Source organism: Prionailurus viverrinus, chromosome B3 (genome assembly GCF_022837055.1).
Source record: "Prionailurus viverrinus isolate Anna chromosome B3, UM_Priviv_1.0, whole genome shotgun sequence".
NCBI lineage: Eukaryota > Metazoa > Chordata > Mammalia > Carnivora > Felidae > Prionailurus > Prionailurus viverrinus.
Window position 1 is genome coordinate 36,197,919 of NC_062566.1, and position 21,120 is coordinate 36,219,038.

The window sequence follows — 21,120 nt, forward strand, 5'->3', positions numbered from 1 at the left end:
AATGGCAGGGTGTCTGGTGGGGTCTGTTGGTACAGCATGAGACTCTTGACCTCGGGGTTGTGATTTCCAGCCCTATGTTGGTGTAGAGATTACTTAATAATAAATTAATTAAAAAAATTTTTTTTAATTTTAGATAGTGCAAGCAGGGGAGGGGGCAGAGGGAGAGAGAGAATCTTAAGCAGGCTCCATACTCAGCAGAGCCTGATATGGGGCTCTATCCCACAACCCTTGGGATCATGACCTGAGCTGAAATCAAGAATTGGCCACTCTACCAACTGAGCCACCCAGGTGCCCTGAAATTTTTAAAAAAATAAAATTTATTAAAAAATTTTTTTAAAATAAATGCATTACTGAAAGTATTGAAAATAGTTCTAGAAAGATAATAAAACATGTTAGAAAATAGATTGGCGAGGGCTCACTTTTGTGCTAGTTTATTTTTAATTTCCTGTATGGAGGCACTGTCATAATGGGGACTTGGTACCTAATTTGAGGCTATAGGCTTTGTTCAAAATTCTAAGTTATTTTTTAGAACACCATAGTTCAGTTCACTTGGCTGCTAGGATTGCCTAATAGTCAAATAACTAGATTGCCACCAGCTGTCACAGATCACATCTAACTACCAGTTTCTAGGTATCTTATTTAAAATGCTAGGATTTCGAGGGTGATTGTTTTTCTATGGAAGCCAACTGTTAAATACAAAGTCACATGTAAGGTTAGGAGCTAAAGATAGCACACAAGTGAAAATCACATACGATCAAAGTTAGCCTTGAAAAATCCCTTATATTGCCCATAGAATAATAGTCCAACTGGATTTGTGTATATGATCATAGTCAGTAAATATGTATTGCAGAGTATGGTTATATAATATATACAATGGTACATAGTTTATCTAGTAAAGTATACATCTGCAAAAGATTTTATGGTAGTTTTTAATTCCTCAAACTTCGACCAAATATATATATCGTTAAGTTTGAGTAAATAAATTTGGTTCTTAGGCCATTCCACATCTGCTCTTTCTTCATTATACTAATTTTTATGAAAGGCTTGATCTGGTAACTATGCTAGCAGTTTACGTCTCTGTTTTCTACCTGTAAGTTCCCTAAGGGCAGAGTCTGTGTCTTTTTTATTTCTTCGCTCCCTAAAGCAAAGTGTAGCATCATCTACACACACATAACTGCTCATCTTCCTCCTCTTTAACCATCATAAGGAAAATGAACAGTTATGTGTGTGTATTGGTCAACACTGTTTTGATTACCATTAACAGAATCTATTCTGAATAGCTTAGATCCAAAAGGAAATCTTACTGGAAGATCACAGGGATGTGTCTTGGAATAGGAAGGAAATATTATACAGATCTCACTAGGGATTGGTACAAAGCACTGGAAAGCCTCTAGAAACCAAGACAAACTACTCTGTCTCTGGCTTTCTGTTCACCTTTTCCAGACTCTTAATGCTTTATTTGACTCTTCTGCTTAGGGTCATAAACTGTCTTGCCTCATTGTTTATTAGCCCTCTTCTTTCCTCCACATTACCAGCTTTCTCTGCTTCTCCTTACATGTGGTGGAAAAAGGCCTTTCACATAGCCCCTGTTGATTTAAGCGCCAGCAGAGATGGACTGCAGACCTGTGTCCCAATTGCAAGTTCCTGGGAAAGAGACCGGCTGACTCAGCTTGGAAAGGCTTTCCAGTTCGGGCCTAGGTACCTTATTCAGTGGGTACGGAATCATGTAGAATTCACTATTCCACAGAGCGCAGGTTCTCTAAGAATGTGGCTTAAGAACTGGGAAAAAAAACAGTTGATCGTGTGACAAGAGAAGGATGAGTTTACTGACCATATTTTTCTTTCTCTTCATTTAACACTTGCTTAAAATGCAAAACATTTTGCCTTAGGACATTTCAGCATCTTGAGATTCTCAAAGTAGAGTGTGAACACAGCAACTGTATCGTCCTGGCATAGGGTAATGCATATTCCAAAAAGAGAACTGCCTCTTTCCCAGTTCATTGTGCCTGTGTTGATTGTACTTACCATACTCTTACTGAAAAAGTAATGCTAGGAGGGAAACCTGCTTTGGGCCTTTATTATCAGAAGCAGACCTTCTTATACTCTGAGGAAGTCTGGGATGATAAATTGAAATATAAAGCCACATCTGCCAAACTTAAGGACTTGCTCTTTTCAACACGAGTGGCTCCTTTCAGCATGAGCATTTCACTTATTTGAAATAAGTTAACATTAGGACAGTAGCGGAGCCTCTTATTAAAAACAAACAAAAAAAGGTAAAGTCCTGTCCATTGAGTAAAAGGTGAGGGGGATGTTTGAAAATATCTAAACCTCTGAATATACTTTGCAGAAGGAGTGACCCCAGTGCCACTCTTGTTCTCTGAGGGAGCAGAACCTAAATATAAAAATGTCCTTGAGTTGGTGACTCAGCAGCAAGAACCTGAGATGGGTACATGGAAAGCATCTTCATTTTACAGTATATGGAATGATCTTTAGGCAAGGAAACGTGTGGTATGGTCTTCATCTTTTCCTTTAAAAGTGTGTATGTGTATGTGCATGAGTGTGTGTTTCCAAATCTATGCACACTGTCTAGAAAACATTTTAAAAGGACATTTAAATACTTTCATTGATGTTACAGTATAAGTCCAATATGTGGCTAATGCTTAATTTTATGAAGAAAAAATAGAAAGGGTTGTTTTCATGTACTGGGCTATGAAGGGTGTAATTCACATCCTTAGTACTAATAATTGCTAGTCTTTAATGGAGCTAATTTAGTAGTGATAGTTCTATGAATGTTCATTCATTCTCCTAAGGATCCTAACCTAAACCTGTATTAACTAACCTCACTAGTTAGCTGAACAAAGGGAACTGTTATTTCTGAAGCACAGCATTTGGTACACTTCTGGACTAGGATAAATTCAATCATTGTATATCCTTTGTGTGTGTTTTTCATAGTTTAGAGAATTGGGATGTTTCTCATATTGTGGCTAACAGTGTGCCCTGTGGTATAGTGAAATAAAAGCAGAAAAGTTTATATGTAATGCTTTAAGACACTTGCTTATCTGTTAGAGTCAAACCCCATGTAGCCCTTCTTTGCCCCCTTAAAACTCTAAAATAGCTCTAAATCACATGAAGCATTTTGAGTAATTACCTTTAATTATGTATATAAAATTTGTCCCACTCCCTCCTGGTTGGGGGTGGGGGGGCTTTGATTTTAAACATTTTACTGGTGAAGACTTGTGCCAGTAATCTCTTTAATTGCAAACAGAATCTTATGAGTTTATTATAGAAATTGGCCTGCACACACCTCACAGTAACACAAAGTACTAACACCTTTTGGTGCGTTGTTTTACAAAATGCAGAACTGCTAGAGATACTTGTTCAGTCTGAAGACAGAACTTGTTACTTAGATTTTGTCTTCTTTTAAGGAACTTGATGAAAAAATAGAAGGCAAGTTTCCAAAAATAGACCCAAGTAACTTATATGTAAGTGGAATGATCTGGAGAATTGTGATTAGCTGCAGAAAATTGATACAGTGCTTATACGGGTGAAGGTTGGGGAAAAGTTGATCAGTCAGTAGAAGCTTGCTTATAAATCGACCCAGAACCTGAAGTTTCTGATGCCATTTTCTCCTTCAGTTCTAGCTCATACTTTACTTTTCTATCTTGATTCATACCTCTTTTGCTATGTACCTGAATGTTTCTCTTCCTTCAGTATCCTCACAACCATTCTTCAGTCGTTAAGAATGGCTTAGTGATTGCCCATAGAGAATGCTTTTTTAAGGAGGACACAGGCAGGAGAAGTTTCAGCCCAAACTAAGGGCTAGAGTATGCTTGGTGACCATCACAGGACTGGCCACAGCCCTCAGGCACCATCCCCTCCTAATTCACAATTTGTCAAGTTTAACAATTAAGAAGGAAAGTAACATTTCATAACATCCTCAAAGCTGTGGAATACTATGGAATGAAAGAGATGAATCACTGACGTGAATTATTCCTTTGAGTTACAAGAAGGTGGAAGCATGTATTTACTGTCTTGGATTAAAACTTAACAAATTCTGGGGTCACTTGGGTGACAGTCAGTTAAGCTTCCGACTTTGGCTTAGGTCATGACCTTGGGGTTCATGAGTTCGAGCCCTGCATTGGGCTCTGAGCTGTCAGCATGGAGCCCGGAGCCTGCTTTGGATTCTGTGTCTCCCTCTCTCTCTGCCCCTCCCCTGCTCACTCTCTCACTCTCTTTCAAAAATAAGTGAACTTGAAAAATTTTTTTAAGAAACCTTAAATTCCTTTCCAGTGTCTGTCAGTGTCATTGGTGAAAGAGAATATTTTCTTTAAGTTCCAATAATAAGCTACAAAAGATAGATAAGTCCTTGTATCTCCTTTCAAAATAGTAATCCAATTGCTAACTAAGCCCGTTAGTATTTGTAGAATATAACTTACCTATAAAACATGCTTAAGACAAAAACCAACACAAAAATTTTTTTAATGTTTGTGACCAATTGTATTTGTCATCTTTGAACAACTCATAAGTAATTTATATTCTTCCCATTTAAAAGAAGAGTTTGTCAGCTCTGTACTCTTTTGTGCTTTCAACAGTCTGACACAGTTTTAATTTTTCCCTACATTTTCCTCTTTCTTTATACTTCATTTGGTTTAATTCATCATTCTTACCAGCCTATAGCAATCTTGTACTAATAATTACTGTAGTCATAATGCAAGGAGATGACGCTGAGCATCAGCTGTGTCCAGAGCACTATACTGAGAGATTTGAGGGCCATAGAGTTATGGGTCGTATGGTCTCTGCCCTTCAAGAAACTAGAGGAAAAGAATATGTAATGTTTGTTGAGCTTCCAGTATGTTTATCATGAGGTATTGTTGTGTAACTGTCAAGGAGCTCACCAATGTATATGAATAATTATAATGCAAACAAAAACAGTGGAATGTTAGGGTTTTTTTAAGGGACTACAGATAAAATGATACAGAAATTCTGAAGGGAGAAATGGCTACTAATTATGGGAAACAGGGAAGGCTGTATAGAAAGGGTGGTAGCTAGGGGCTGAACTTTCAAAAAGAGGTATGATTTACTTGGACATGTTCAAATACAAGAGTAAGGAAAGGCTTCCAAGTACAAAATAAGCTAAAGCCCAGAGGCAGCTATGTGTCTGTTCGTGCATTTATTAAAGAAGTATTCAGTGAGCATCTCACTTGGGATAAGTACTATTCTAAGCTAAGCCCTGGGGATACAGTGGTGAACAAGAGTAGGCACTGCCCTTAACTATTTTCTAAAAGTGAGAACACTCGAGCAGAAACAGCTATTCTGAAGAGTTGAGAGAAAGGAGAGAGTTGTAGGCTTCAGAAGTAAAGAAGCCTCCTTGTTTGGGGTGATGCAGATTTCTAAGTATCGAATCTCTTTTCTGTACCATTTCTTCTGTACCTAAACCAACCTCACTTATATCTCTCAAAACTCCTTACAGAGCTGAGCCACTAGCCACATGTGCCTATGAAGCACCTGAATTAGCACTTATAGGTAATCGAATATGCTGGAAGTATAAAATGTACACTGAATTTCAAAGATTTAGTCTCCCCCTTCCCCCGCCAAGAATGTAAAATACCACAGTGATTTTTAAATTGATTATATGTTGAAGTGTTGATATTTTGGATGTGACTTAAATAAAATATATTATTAAACTTAATTCCACCTAATTCTTTTTTTCCACCTCTTTAAAAATGTGGCTTCTAGAAAATTTAAAATCAAATTCATGTTTCTCATTCATGGCTTGCATTGTATTTCTGTTCATGCTCTATAATGCAATGGTGTGTTCCTAGTGTATACTTAAAATACTTCCTGTGAAACTATTATTAAAGATGTACTAAGGTAATATAGGTATATAATATTTAGATAAAATCCTTATTTTTCCTTTATTCCTATGATCTTTTTATTTACTTAGCTATCTCTGCCTTTTCAACTTTAGAAATGACCTCTGCCATAATTTTTAAGGACATTTGTTAAACCAACTGGTGGTTCAGAATTTAAAAAAACCATGGGGGTGCCTGAGTGGCTCAATTGGTTGAGCATCAGACTTTGGCTCAGGTCATGATCTCACAGTCTGTGAGTTTGAGCCCTGTGTCAGGCTCTGTGCTGGCAGCTCAGAGCCTGGAGCCTGCTTCGGATTCTGTGTCTCCCTCTGTCTCCCTCTCTCTCAAAAGTAAATATTTAAAAAGAGAAAAATAAGCTATGGGAGAGAGAAAAATATTCTTAGTTTTTCTCATTTCAGAGAGCTTTTGCCTCTTTGCTTTTAGCTACCTATATGCTCCCTTAGCCTGTACGATTCATTCTCTCCACTCCAGCCTAATCGGCTCTTAACCATCAAGACTCAGCCCACGGCCCCTGCTCTGTGAAGCCTTTCCCATCCCATTCAGTCAAGGTTAGATGCCCCTCTTTACTGTTCCCCTAGCACTCTGTTCTCACGTGTACTATTTGATGAATGCACAGACTGACCACCAGACTCTTTGAACTTAATTGAATTTGAAACTAGAAGGAACATTATGGCACTTATTCCTCAGACTAGCTGAAAATCAGCAAGAAAAATGAGTTCACTTTTCTTCCTTGTAAGTCTGCATGCCTCCTCAGTGACCAGAATTATAAGGTCATCTTGAATGTTCCATCAGGTCACATCTGTTCTTACTGGAGACATATTTGGGTGAAGGCTCAAATGAAAAAAGAATGGCAGGCTGTAGCATCTGTTCCATTGACTGGTTGTTCTGTGGCAAGCCACTTAACCTCTATGCTTCCATTCAGAAAGTGAGGGTAACACTTGGTTCTTTACTCTCCCAGGGCTATTTTGATACTTAAGGAATGGTATTACAATATTAAGAGAGTTCAGTAGTAGGGGGCACTCTGCTTCTGTGCTATGATTAGACTGTGTGCCTTAGTGTGTTTTGTTTTTTTAATCAGAGAACTTCTGGGAACAATTTGTTACATGGGCCCAAGGTTAATGAAAACAAATGCTTATCTGTTTTTTATACTTTCTGTGTTATTCTAAGTGTATGCCAAGCTGCCTTCTGAATTCCTAAATGATGTATTAAATTATTAATAGGCTTCTTTTAAAGATTGACTCCTTAGTTGTTTTATTAGGAAAAGACTATGCACTTAAAAAAAATTTTTTTTTAATCTTTATTTTTGAGAGAGAGAGAAAGAGTGTGTGTGAGCAGGAGAGGAACAGAGAGAGAGGGAAACACAGAATCCAAAGCAAGCTCCAGGCTCTGAGCTGTCAGCACAGAACCCAACGCAGGGCTCAAACTCATGAACTGTGAGATCATAATCTGAGCCGAAGTCGGAGGTTTAACCAACTGAGCCACCCAGACACCCCTGCACTTATGCACTCTTAATGTAACCTTACCTGGGCTTTTATAAGGGAAACATTACTCTTTCTTTATTACTTGAATTCATAAGGTATCAACACCATTAGTATTTTGTGATTGTCCATTAGGTTCATATATAGGCAATCTTTTATTGAATCTTTACAAAATGGGTTAATCTCCTTTCCAAGAAATGTGACTAGGTAGAAGTTACTGCCACTTTAGATGTCTGTGAACTTAGAGCACAGATGCGTACCTGTAGTAGAGTAAAAGAGCCTAAGACTTAGAGGCAGAAGTTGGGGGTTTAGGTTTGGCTGCACCACTCATTACATGACCTGAGCAAGTCATTTCAGATCAGTTACCTTACCTATAAAATGGGAATAGTAATACCTATATGTACTAATTGTTAGGATTAAATGGGAGAACCTATATAAAAACACTTCATAAACTTGTGATAGAGGTATGCTTTGAGGGAAATTTTATAATGGTAGCATGGAACAAATAATGGGGTAGGAAAGTCTCTTGACTTGGAAATATCAGTGGTAATTTGGATACAAAGCTTAAAGTTGCCTTCAGACGCATTATGGCTAAATATAAGAGAGAGGATAACCTCGAGCTGGGGCTTTGGAAATAATAGATCAAGGCAGGTTCTGAAAGCATTTTTAAATTCTCTATGGGCCTAGATTTTTAAGTAATATGACTTACATTGAAAGTAGGTCCAGGACTAGAGACACACGAGGGACCAACGAGGATTTAGACCTCTGGCAATTTGGCAATATATAATGAAATGTAAAATACACATGCCTCTTGACTCAGCATATTCTCTTGAAGGAATTTACCCTCAAGATATGTTTGCAGTCATGCCCAAAAATGTAGGCACAAAGCTTTTTGCCATATTATCTGCATATTTGTGTAGACTCTTTCATTTTCAGATGATAGAGTTCAGGCTTACTTGGGAGGGCGAGGAGAGGGGAAGAATTTCTTGGCTCACAGATCCAGCAATATTCTCACTGCAGGCCAGCCAGATTTAGGACCAACACTGTCCTTGGCTTCAGCTTATGTGACATATTTATCTGTCTCCATTTCTCTCAGCTCTGCTTTTTCTGTGTTTGAGTTTCAGATAGGTAGTCCCTATTTTCATTTGGTAGTCTCTGGCAGCTTCATTCAGGCTAAGCTCCTTCCAGTTTAGCAGTGAGGGAGGGGGTGAGGAGGAATTGTTCCTCCTTCTCTATAGTTCCACGAAAGTCCTAGAGTTGACTCTGTACTGACATGGGTCAACCACACATCCTTTTTTTTTATTATTTAATTTTTTTTTAGTGTTTATTTATTTTTGAGAGAGAGAGAAACAGAGTGTAAGTGGGGGGTGGGCAGAGAGAGAGAGGGAGACACAGAATCCCAAGCAGGCTCCAGGCTCTGAGCTGTCAGCACAGAGCCCAAAATGGGGCTCGAAATCACAAACTGAGGTCGTGTCCTGAGCCGGTTGGACACTTAACCGACTGAGCCACCCAGGTGCCAGCAAGCACACATCCTTGACCCAATTCCTCCTGGCAGGGGAATAGAATACTCTGATTAACCTGGCTTGAGTCATATCCTTGGGGTGGCAATGGGAAAGGACTTGACCCTGCTTTAACCACATGAAATAACATCAAAGAAATGGTGCTTTCCCACCAGAACAGTAAAATGTTATTAGAGGAAGAGGATGCAGGCCAGGCAAAAGCAATAGCTGTTCACTATCATATCTATTTCTAATAACAAATAATATACAACCGAAATATCCATCTGCAGGAAAACTTAAGCAAATATGATATATCATAGGGTCAGATACTATGTAGCTATTAAAATAAATGAGGTATAGGGGCGCCTGGGTGGCTCAGTCGGTTAAGCGTCCGACTTCGGCCCAGGTCATGATCTCACGGTTTGTGAGTTCGAGCCCCGCATCAGGCTCTGTGCTGACAGCCTGGAGCCTGCTTCGGATCCTGTGTCTCCCTCTCTCTCTCTGCCCCTCCCCAGCTCATGCTCGTTCTCTGTCTCTGTCAAAAATAAACTTAAAAATAAATAAATAAATAAATGAGGTATATCCATGAGGTGACAAGAAAAAATGTCTACTATATAAGATTAAATTAAAAGTGAAGTCGCAGAAAAGTATTCTTAATTATGTGTCTGTTATGTATGTGAATACTTTTTCTTCATATATTTCTGTACTGCTTTTGGTTTGTTATTATATTTTATTTTTTTTTTTATTTTTTTTCAATGTTTATTTATTTTGGGGACAGAGAGAGACAGAGCATGAACGGGGGAGGGGCAGAGAGAGAAGGAGACACAGAATCGGAAGCAGGCTCCAGGCTCTGAGCCATCAGCCCAGAGCCTGACGCGGGGCTCAAACTCACAGATCGCGAGATCGTGACCTGGCTGAAGTCGGACGCTTAACCGACTGCGCCACCCAGGCGCCCCTATATTTGATTTTTTTTAATGTGTATATATTAACTTTTATAATTTAAGAAATAATGCCCCAAGTGACCCTTATTCTGGACTGGTGACTGGAATTGACAAGGCTCAAGAACTACGGAGAGATGGACATATGATAGGAAAGCTGAAAAGATAGTATTCATGGAGCTGATATAAAAATAATGGGAACCCAGGGAATGAATAGGACAGATGAAGCTGCTTGTGTAATACAGCAGGGGATTTGTATCCTAGAAGAGTGACAGAGAATTGCTAGAAAAACTAAATGTTAACCAAAAAGGCATGTGGTTTGGAAGAGATAGGATAGGAAATACAGAAAATAACTTCGGCCACCATATGAATGAAAGGGAAGAAGAACAGAGGCAGAGAATATAGTCAGCTTAATGGAAGAAGAGAGTGGTGAATCTGGAGTTGAGAGATCTGGTTGTATTACTTGGGTACCCTCGTATGTAGGACAGATCATACAGCATCTCTCAGGGTGTCTATCTCATATGTAAAATGGAGTTTATTAGTATTTTCTTGTTTTCTTCACAGGACGACTGTGAGGTCCAAGTGAAATGGAAAAGGGCTACTTATGTAAAGAAAAGACCATGGAATTCCAGGTTAGCCTGGAACAAAGTTAAGAATTTGTCTCTCTATATAAATGGAGAGAGAAGAAAAGGGTAGGAAGATGTCCTCAGACTGCCTTTGCACATTAGACAACACAGATGACTAATTTTGTTGGTCATTTGGTCTATTTGGATGGGCAGTTGCTTTTTTGAGAGAGGGGATGAAATTTACATTTGTTTGTGTGTAGCTTTTGGTACTGTTAACTAAAATGAATAGTTCCACAGAGTTCACCTGCATGTGGAACAGCAAGGTAAAACTACAGATGACTGTGTAGAACCATCATGGAAAAATAGACACAGAAGAAAGTCAATGTAGAAATATTACAACTCTGAGTTACGTGGAATCTTCATAGTAGCGACTTGCCCAACAGAACATTTTTTTAAATATCATTCCTGTGAAATTCAAACAAGAACTACTCATTAGTATCACCTGTGTTAGCATGTACCATACCTTTAAAATCTGATTAAGTTATTTTGCTTTACATATGTGTGTTTTAGCATTTTGAAGTAGGTATTGTGCATTCCAGATTCTCAGTGACATTTCATTGAATTGTTACTTACTTATTTATTTAGTACTTATCCTGACCTTATCTACCAGGCGCTTGGACCCATGCTAGACACTGACATACAAACATAATTAACACATAATAGTCACTGCCTTCAGTCTTCTGTTAGTAGGGAAGACAGACACATGGACAAAGAAAGTATAATGGGAGTGGGGCAGGATTGTCAAGGAGTTCACTGTTCTTTGAGTGACCTCATTTTTTTTCTTTCATTCCTTTTAAGTGCTTGCTAGAACTTTCTTGACATTTTATTATTGTTGTTCAGGTGTGTGTTAAGAATTGTGTATCTCGGGGCGCCTGGGTGGCGCAGTCGGTTAAGCGTCTGACTTCAGCCAGGTCACGATCTCGCGGTCCGTGAGTTCGAGCCCCGCGTCAGGCTCTGGGCTGATGGCTCAGAGCCTGGAGCCTGTTTCCAATTCTGTGTCTCCCTCTCTCTCTGCCCCTCCCCCGTTCATGCTCTGTCTCTCTCTGTCCCAAAAATAAATAAACGTTGAAAAAAAAAAATTAAAAAAAAAAAAAAAGAATCGTGTATCTCTTTTTAGCTTTTGAAACTCAATAGATATTCTATCTCTGTAACTAAAGCACAGAAACTGTGAATGCATGCAGTACTAAAGAGAGCAGAGATTTTTCAGGGACTAGGTTTTTATCCCGTAAATTAAAAAAAAAAAAATTTTTATGTTTATATACTTATTTTTGAAAAAGAGACAGAGACAGAGACAGCACACAAGCGAGGGAAAGGCAGAGAGAGACAGAATCCGGAGCAGGCTTCAGGCACCAAGCTGTCAGCACAGAGCCTAACGCAGGACTCGAACCCATGAACCACAGGATCATGACCGGAGCCGAAGTCAGATGCTTAACTGAGCCACCCAGTCATAAATTTTTACCAGTTCTGAGCTGAATTAGTCTTTTTGGAAGGAGAAGAGATCTCCCACCCCTACCTAACACATTTTTAAATTGTTTTTATCTCAGATACTAATAGAGAAGAAATCTTTTCTTCTACCTTAGGCTTTCTTTCCTGGCTCCTTTGGATAAATAAAACTCTGAATATGCTTTGTGGCTCAAGGCCTTGGTAATTGTGTGTATATGGTAGAAAAACTCTAAAAGTTCAATTTTTTGTGGCTCAGAAATGTGAGACTATTCGTCTGCTCTTGCCTTTCCTCACTTTCTCTTCCCCAACATACAAATTGATCTCATGTTAGCAGCATATATCCAGCAATAGTCAAGTTCCCAAGAGGCCTGTGAACAAGATGATTGTAAAACATTTTTCATTATAGGACAAAGTAATTCTGATTCCTTAATTCTGGGTCTAGCTGGGTTTGTTTGTTTTTTTATTAAGCCAGCATTTTGAGTAGATGTCATATGTGTACTGGTTCATATTATAAAGAGGCATTTTTCAGAGTCTGAGAAATGGAAAAAAAAGAAATACATGTATTGTTTCATATCTTTGTAATGCATTGCTTTTCTAGAGTTATTTTCTCAGTTTTAAAGGCTATGCTTTTATTTTCCCTGTTCACTTCTAACTATGGAATATCATCCTGTTTATCTGCCTATTCTTTCTGCTTTCTTGTTAAGTGGACTTGTTTAATATTATCATTAATCCTGATGATCGTTCCCCATATGCAGTAATTCCCTGTATGAATAGTAATTCCTTGATGGCTCAGAGACACTAAGGAACATTCAGTAGTTGTGCTGGAAGGCACTACCATGGGACAGTTAAGTTTTGAAGAAGAGCTGTCCTATTTTCTTTAAATATTAAAAATAAAACTGTATAAACAAAAGAAGGGAATTGCCAAAGTCATTATGTCCTTAAAGGTTTTCACTGGCCCTAACTTCAGAAGACAGTCATCCCCAACATATACTTATCTTTTAAAGAAATATTAAGGTGTTATTTTTTACATCCAGATATTAATGTAGGTATGAGATTTATTTGAACTTGCTTCATAGCTAGGTAATTTAGTTTTTCAAAAAGAATCAAAGGCTAATTATTAAGCAATAATGTGATCAAATTACCAAAAGCTTCAGGGTGGTTCTATTTCAGTTCTCAGCCTGAGGTGCATTTAAAAATATCTCTACTTAGAGTAGTTACTGTTCATAATGTTTTATGGAATATTTTTAGGTAACAGCTTGGATGATAAAGAAGCCATTATCCTTGATTTGGTATGTTTAACCCAAGTTAAATTTATGACAGACTGAAAATTAGCTGTAGTGTCCACCCCACTTCCTGTTCTGTACCACTTGATGTATGTATGAGCCTCATGTCTGGCAGGATTTATAAGAATATGTTATTGATGGATGGGAAAGCTGTTTCATAGTACGCTGCGAAAATACACAAGATAACAAGTGCAGGGTATATATAACCTTGCAGTTTTGGTTTATAAGAGATGTAACCTGGGGGAGCACCTGGGGGCTCAGTTGGTTAAGCATCCGACTTTGGCTCAGGTCATGATCTCACAGTTTGTGAATTTGAGCCCCACATCGGACTCTGTGCTGTCAGCACAGAGCCTGCTTCAGAACCTCTGTCTGCCCCCTCTCTGCCCCTCCCCCACTTGTGCAGGCACATGCGCTCTCTCTCAAAAATGAATACACATTAAAAAAAGAGAGAGAGGTGTAACCTGTGGCTAAAGGACATATAATGAAACCTATTAGAAATTTCTCAGAAGAAGGGTATTCAGGATTTACTTCTTTAATTCCTGGGCTTTTATGTAGTTGACCCATTTAGGAGGGAGATCTTATTAGTGATTTATTTCCAGAGCAGATGAGAAGTTATAAAACTACCTTAGTTTCTGAAATACCATGAATCAAAGAATTCAGTGCATAGCTGCCTTGCCCACCTCTCTCACTTCATTCCCATTACCTCATCATTACTTCTAGTAAGTACCGTTTTACCACACGTATAGCTTTTGTTGCATTTAAGGCTGTGTCCTCATCCCCTATCTTATTAAAGGACTTCACAGTATAATATTGATTGATTAAAAATTTCATAAGCAGTGGATCGACATGGCTCTGCAGAAGAGTGAAATAGAATATATAGAATTTCTTATTTAAATGCAGCCCAGGAGGGGTGCCTGGCTGGCTCAGTTGGTGAGCGTCTAACTCTAGATTTCAGTTCAGGTTATGATACCAGAATTGTGGGATCAAGCCCCATGTCAGGCTCCATGCTGAGCATGGAACTTGCTTAAGATTCTCTCCCTCTCCTTCAGCTTCGCCCCTGCTCACATTCTGTCTCATATAATTTTAGATAGATAGATAGATAGATAGATAGATAGATTTATTTAAATGCAGCCCAGGATAAGTCATTACTGTGTGCTAATCTTTGACCAAAGACACAGACTTTCAAAGTGGGCTTATGTCTGTATCTTTTACCACCAACATTGGCCACTTTATGGGCAGTCATGTGAAAAACTAGGAACAGAATGGAACTTGCGTGGGCATCTTTCTGTACAGATAGTTCTAATAAATTATGGCTATGTCTCCCAAAGAGACTTTTCTATTTGGCACATTTTCTGTAATACCTAAGAAACTAAACAGGCAAGTCTTTTAAATAGCCTTAAAATGATTCCAGTCAAAAGACACTGAGTCCAGATGTTCTGATGTGAAAGAACTTCTGAAAGAGACTGTTTTCTGAGTCCTCATAATATATTGATCATAACACATAGCAATGCTTTTTTTTTTTTTTTTTTAGTTTATATCCAAATTAGTTAGCATATAGTGCAACAATGATTTCAGGAGTAGATTCCTTAATTCCCCTTACCACTTAAGCCCATCTCCCCTCCCATAACCCCTCCAGTAACCCTCTTTCCAGCTGAGGTGGCACTTCAGAATCATTTGCGGAACTGTGCTTACATTTGCTACCAAAAAAAAAGTTCTCGTTTAGTAGTTTTGAAGTGATGTCACTGCATCTGTTTTTAAAAATTTTGGTGCTGTTTCTAATAGACACACTTCTGGTTGACTACCACTCCCAACTTACTTTGTAATTTGAACCACACATATTCTGTATAACCTGGAGCCACGCTTTCATTCATATAGGTTCTGTGGCTTTACAAAGAGAAACCTGGAAGGTAGCTAGAAGGAAACCCTAGCTATTGTCAGAATTTTAGTTTTAAGAGGAAACTAGTCCAAACCTCTCCTCTTTACAGATGAAAAAGCAGGGACATGAAGGAATTTTCAGGGTTGGTAGCAGAACCAAATACTAGATCGAAGACTGATTTGAGCCTTTTCTCCAGTAGCATCTTAGATTAGTCCCATCTTTGAGAAAACTTCAAAGCTACTTAATAATCTAAAATTGTCCTGAGCATTCAAAGCCTGCCCCAAGATATGGTGAGGTCTCAGGGTATTTCATACAAGGAGCAATAATGCAGCCAACAGGAATGCCTCACATCTTTGTAGGAGTACGAGTAAATTCCTTATGGGTGGAGTTATGAGTGATAGAACTCATAGGTAGAAATTACAGACATCACCCAGAATGCTTTTGTGACTTCTTTGTAAACATGGAAATTTCTGACAAGAGATGCTTGGATTTATTACTAAAGATTGTCAAGAACAAGATGATCATTTGTCTCATTTAAACTGATCTTTAAGTATCAGAAGCAAGCCTAGGGAATTATGTCAGTATTATATATCTAAGCAGACCTTACTTTTAGTTTACTTATACTTCAGATATATCTAAGCAGACCTTACTTTTAGTTTACTTATACTTCAGAAGGAGGATTTTGTGCCCAGATTTGCAATTTATCCAACTAAAAGAATAATATGTTTATTAATTACGATTAGATTTGACCATGAAAAAAGGTCCAAATAACAGTTTACTGAAGATAGAGATTGATTTTTCTTTTGGATTAAAAAAGGGCAGGGAAGTCCAACATTGGTTGCTTCACGGCCATTAGGGACTCACTTTTTTTTTCTTTTTTGTTCCACTCATTCTTGCCACTGTCTGATATCCACAAGGTGTCTGATGGTTCTAGATGGCTTCTGGAGCCTAAGCCATCATCAAAGCGGGGCATACCTCCAACTTGAGTCAGCTCCCATGGAAGAGCTTTTCTAGAACTACCTCATCCAACAATTTCTGATTCTGTCTCACTAGTCATAGTTGTCATCAAAGGAAGCTAGAAAGTTACAACCAGGCAGGTGGCTATTTGCAGTAATTAGAAGTTTTGTTATGAAGAAGAAGAGAATGGATACTAGACAGGTAACTAACAGATCTGCCACAGCTGTTTTGAAGAATGTACTACTTTTTTAAAAAAGAATATAATATTTATATTAGGAAAATCAAATTTTAGTGACATCAGAAACTATTATATAGCATTTAAATTTGAAAGATCCCCAAACTACCATCTACCATATGTCTGATTAGTAAAAGCAGTAATTCTCTACGATGGTGTTCTGCTTTGGATTTTTCAGCAGGACTCATTAGGAACAGCTGTTAGGTTTTGTATATTTTATTTATTTATTTATTTTTTTAATTTTTTTTTCAACGTTTTTTATTTATTTTTGGGACAGAGAGAGACAGAGCATGAACGGGGGAGGGGCAGAGAGAGAGGGAGACACAGCATCGGAAACAGGCTCCAGGCTCTGAGCCATCAGCCCAGAGCCTGACACGGGGCTCGAACTCACGGACCGCGAGATCGTGACCTGGCTGAAGTCGGACGCTTAACCGACTGCGCCACCCAGGCGCCCCTAGGTTTTGTATATTTTAAAGAAAGTGAAGAATGAGTTCAGAACAACAGGGAGATAAAAGACACTTTAAATTAAATCTGATTTCTTTTGGAGATAGAATCAAAACAACCACAAGGACAATTCAGTGGATATTTATGGAGCTGACAGGAGCAGAGTATGCTGTATTAGGTGATACAAGCTGGGGATGAGCATCCTAAAACACTCAAGTTTCTTAGTACCTAGAGGAACAAGGTAGACTCCAGTAGCACATGAAACAGTTAAACACATATCATAGCAACGAAACACACCAACTCCAGATAGACATGATTTATCCTGGGGACAAGGATGGGCATCTTGGGTTAAAGGTTTAAATAGTAGATATTGTCTTAGTCTATTTGGGCTGCTGTAACAAAATACCAGTAGACTGAGTGGCTTATAAACTCAGAAATTTATTTCTCACAGTTCCAGAGACTAGAAGTCCAAGATCAGGTTGCCATCATGGTCAGGTTTTGGCGGAGACCCTCTTCAGACTTTGTGCTGTGTCCTCACATGGTGGAAGGGGCTAGGGAACTCTCTACAGTCTCGTTTACAAGGGCACTAATCTCATTCATAAGAGTTCTGCCCTCATGATCTAATCACTTCCCAAAGGCCCACCTCTTAAAACCATCACATTGGCATTAGGTTTTCAACATATGAGTTTAAGGATGATGAGGAGACACAAACATTCAGATTATAGCAGGTAGAATCACCTCTGCTTATCTGTTATCTATACATATAAAAAGAATGAGGAGAAGGAGAGATTTTGTTGTCTAAAGAATTTGTAGGGGCGCTTGGGTGGCCCAGTCGGTTAAGCGTCCGACTCTTGATCTCAGCTTAGGTCATGATCTCACACTTTGTGAGTTCGAGCCCCGCATCGGGGTGGCACGGAGTCTGCTTGGGATTCTGTCTCTCCTTCTTTCTGCCCCTTCCTTGCTTCTGCTCTCTCTCTCAAAATAAATAAATAAACTTAAAAAAAAAAAAAAACTTGTAGGCAGAAGCAAGTAGTAATCTGTAGCATATATAGCTGCAGAACATGGTATACATAAATGTGTGAGATGGAAGTGTTTCTGCTCTATGAGACCAGATTTTTTAAAAATGTTCTGTAGTCTCATTCATATCCACTGTTCACATGGTGCCATTTAACACATGTTTACTGAATGCCTCATATTTACAATACGCTCTAAGGGAGAAATTCATTCACAAGTTGACACTTAGGTGAGAAAGTGTCTAGATTTTAGCATCTTAGAGCTATGAATTTCAAATCTAGGGAAAGCCCAGCCTTGTCTTTTATTTTTCCTTTTCCTTTCAGAATTACTTACCCGTAACCAAATGCTGTCTGTTGACTTTGCCCCAGCTGATAGAAAACAGGAAACTACAGAGACTCCCTGTGAGAAGAGAGCCAGGCTGTACCCTCTGTGACCTCAACCTTTCAGTCTGAGTTCTCCTTGGGGCAGCAGTTGCAAACAGCTCCACGTGGCTTTGGCAGTTAGCATAGGGAGCGCAGATGAAAACAGCTAATGTAACAAGGCCCGTTAGGCTGACCTGTGAGCTCAGTGAACTGTCTTTTAACCTTGTGTGCTAGTGTACTTTTGGGCCTCCTTGGGGAAGAATAGTTTATGCTCTGATCCAGTAATGGATCAGGGACCGTTCGCTGTCTTCCGTAGCAGTGGGAATACCTTTGTCACTCTGGTATTAAATAGCTGCTTGTTTGAGGCTATTAGGTGATGACTCACCTTTCCTACGTGTTACTAGTTCGCTTTGAAGCTGCTGTGCTCAGTTTAGGTTCTCCAGGAGTGACTATGAGAGAAAATGGTAATCTCACAAATTGTACTTTCTTTATATCTACCCAGTGCTGATGCAGCTATCTCACATTTTGGGTTTTGTGTCCCCCACTCTACACCCTATTTCTCCTCTGCTTGCAGGTGAAGGTCTTCCACAGGTGTATTACTTTGGTCCATGTGGAAAATACAACGCCATGGTGCTGGAGCTCCTTGGCCCTAGCTTGGAGGACTTGTTTGACCTCTGTGACCGAACTTTTACTTTGAAGACTGTGTTAATGATAGCCATCCAGTTGGTAAGTTGGCGTTGCTGTTCTGCAAAAGGATAGGTGGGTCCCCTTTAGGGCTCTCCCAGATGTCATGACACATATTGAGTGCACACTCAGAGGTTTGATGGCATTCTAGGAAGCAGGCTGGGCCAAAAGGGTTAACCTAGAGAAGACATACTGCATCTTATGTTCACTCTATTTTAAGAATTTGCACCTTGGAGCAACACCCTGCCCTCAACTGAAGTGGAAGCATATAATTTAGTTTGGGGAGAAAGAGGATGATTAGGTGAAATTGTACAAATGCAAGTAATTTCCTTGATGTTTTATTTATAGGTTTTAAACATATGGCTGTAAAGTTTTGTCCTCTCCCCTCACCCTTGCAGCCAGGAAGGGATTGGCCACGTAACCCACTGCCCTAACAATCAGATTCCAAAATCGTGTGACCAAGAACCTGCCTTAGCTCTCTGGCCTCCGGTTCTTACAGAGACTGGCAGAGCTGAAGAGACAGCTCCCTCAGCTCCAGCCAAATTACACAGCAGTGCCAGTTCAAGAAGCAGTTAAGACAGTTCCCTTGAGAAGTCTGTCAGCCTCTCAGAGGAAGGATGCTCATGCATCTTTTATTGGTCTCAAATGGTGGTGGTCTCACCCACTTTACAGTAAAAGCTTGGAAATGTTAGAAAATTGACCTTGGCTTTTGAGTCCAAACTTAAGATTGCCTCGGCTTCCCTTTGTATGCTGTAGATAGAAATAAAACAATGAAATTTGAAATAATTTTATGGTTATTATTTGGGGCTATATTTAATTTCACATAAAAACTGCTCTTCTACCTCTGCTGCTGATTAGCTCTGTAAAATCAATGCAATCTTTACTTCTCTGGACCTCACTTCCCATGTTTTTGCAGCAGAAAGTACTAGGTTGGGGGGGCCTGCCTGACTGAAGATACAAAGGTGTGGGCAGAAGGTGAATGTGACAGTGGCACCTGTCTTCAGAGGTTGCCGACGTATTGTGATAATCCTGGCTGGGGATACTTCGAGCCTCTCAAATGTGTGTTTTCTGACGTAGCATAAAAACACCTAATTCTATTCATCATTTACAAATTGTAACATTATGAGCTGAACTGGCTGTCTCACTTTCATTTAATTTGATACTTGTTATGTATGTATTTGTATCCGAATTTTTTCTGGTTTACAAGCGTTAAGTGACTGGGTGGTGAAGAAGAAATGAGTTTTACTTTCATTTCAGTAGTTAAAACCTTCGGGCTGATAAAAGAAAATGTTTGGATGTTTGTTTGTTTTTTTCCCAGTAAACTTCTTTAGAGTATTTTCATCATTGTGTATTCTCTTTTAGCTTTCTCGAATGGAATATGTGCACTCAAAGAATCTCATTTACCGAGATGTGAAGCCAGAGAATTTCCTGATTGGCCGACAAGGCAACAAGAAAGAGCATGTTATACACATTATAGACTTTGGACTGGCCAAGGAATACATTGACCCTGAAACCAAAAAACACATACCTTATAGGGAGCACAAAAGTTTAACTGGAACTGCAAGATACATGTCTATCAACACGCATCTTGGCAAAGGTGTGTTTATTTTCTGCTCAGTGAAAAGGGGCGGGTCCTTAAAATAACTTTTTATTCCAATAATACTTTTGTCGCCTTTGTGCATTACACCTTGTGGTTCTTCTTGCTTCACAAGGCAAGTGATTTTTATACTTGAGAAACTAAGATGGTGAGTTAGTAACTTTCCTAAGTATCCTGTTAACAACTTAAAGATTTTTCTTTAAGTAAAATTCTTTACTTTTTTAATGTTTATTTATTTTGAGACAGAGCAAGCAAGAGAGCGTGCACAAGCAGGGGAGGGGCAGAGAGAGAGGGAGAGAGAGAGAGAATCCCAAGCAGGATCCATGCTGTGTGCACAGGGCCCTATGCAGGGTTCAGTCTCATAACCATAAGATCATGACCTGAGCTGAAACCAAGAGAAAGAAGCTTAACCAACTGAGCTACTCAGATACCCCTATTTAATTCTTTATACTATGTTTCCAAATGCTTAGTTTTTTAGCAGTGTGGGCACTTGAATTGTATTAAAATGATAGCATTTGAGTAAGTCTAATGATGAATTTGGTGTTTACTTATGAATGAATGACTCCATGTATGACAGTCCTGAAAAGGACATCAGATTGGTTGGTATCTGAACTGGGGAAGAGTGTGTTACTAAAACATGTGCTAGGCTTCTGTTCACTGTGCATAATTCCATGAATAATTCTTTGAGGAAGAGCCTATGTCTTACTCAATGAAAATAGAGGAGTTGTACACTGTATTCAGGATAGACAATTTGTGAAAGCTCAATCAAGGCAGAAGGCCTTACTTGTTAGAGGAACTAGTTCAGGGGAGA

General features: G+C 39.0%; 1 protein-coding gene across 15 annotated transcripts in view; it reads left to right on the plus strand.

Moving 5' to 3' along the window:
• Positions 1-21,120, plus strand: part of CSNK1G1 (casein kinase 1 gamma 1) — a 160,591-nt gene that overhangs the window by 94,764 nt on the left and 44,707 nt on the right. For all 15 annotated transcript variants that reach the window (XR_007152903.1, XR_007152904.1, XM_047862288.1 and 12 more), the window contains exons 5-6: positions 18,603-18,754; positions 20,075-20,309. Coding sequence is in view for 13 of the 15 variants with exons in the window: in XM_047862288.1 (XP_047718244.1) it covers positions 18,603-18,754; positions 20,075-20,309 (387 nt within the window). In the remaining 2 variants the exon portion in view is untranslated. The remainder of the gene's footprint in view (positions 1-18,602; positions 18,755-20,074; positions 20,310-21,120) is intronic.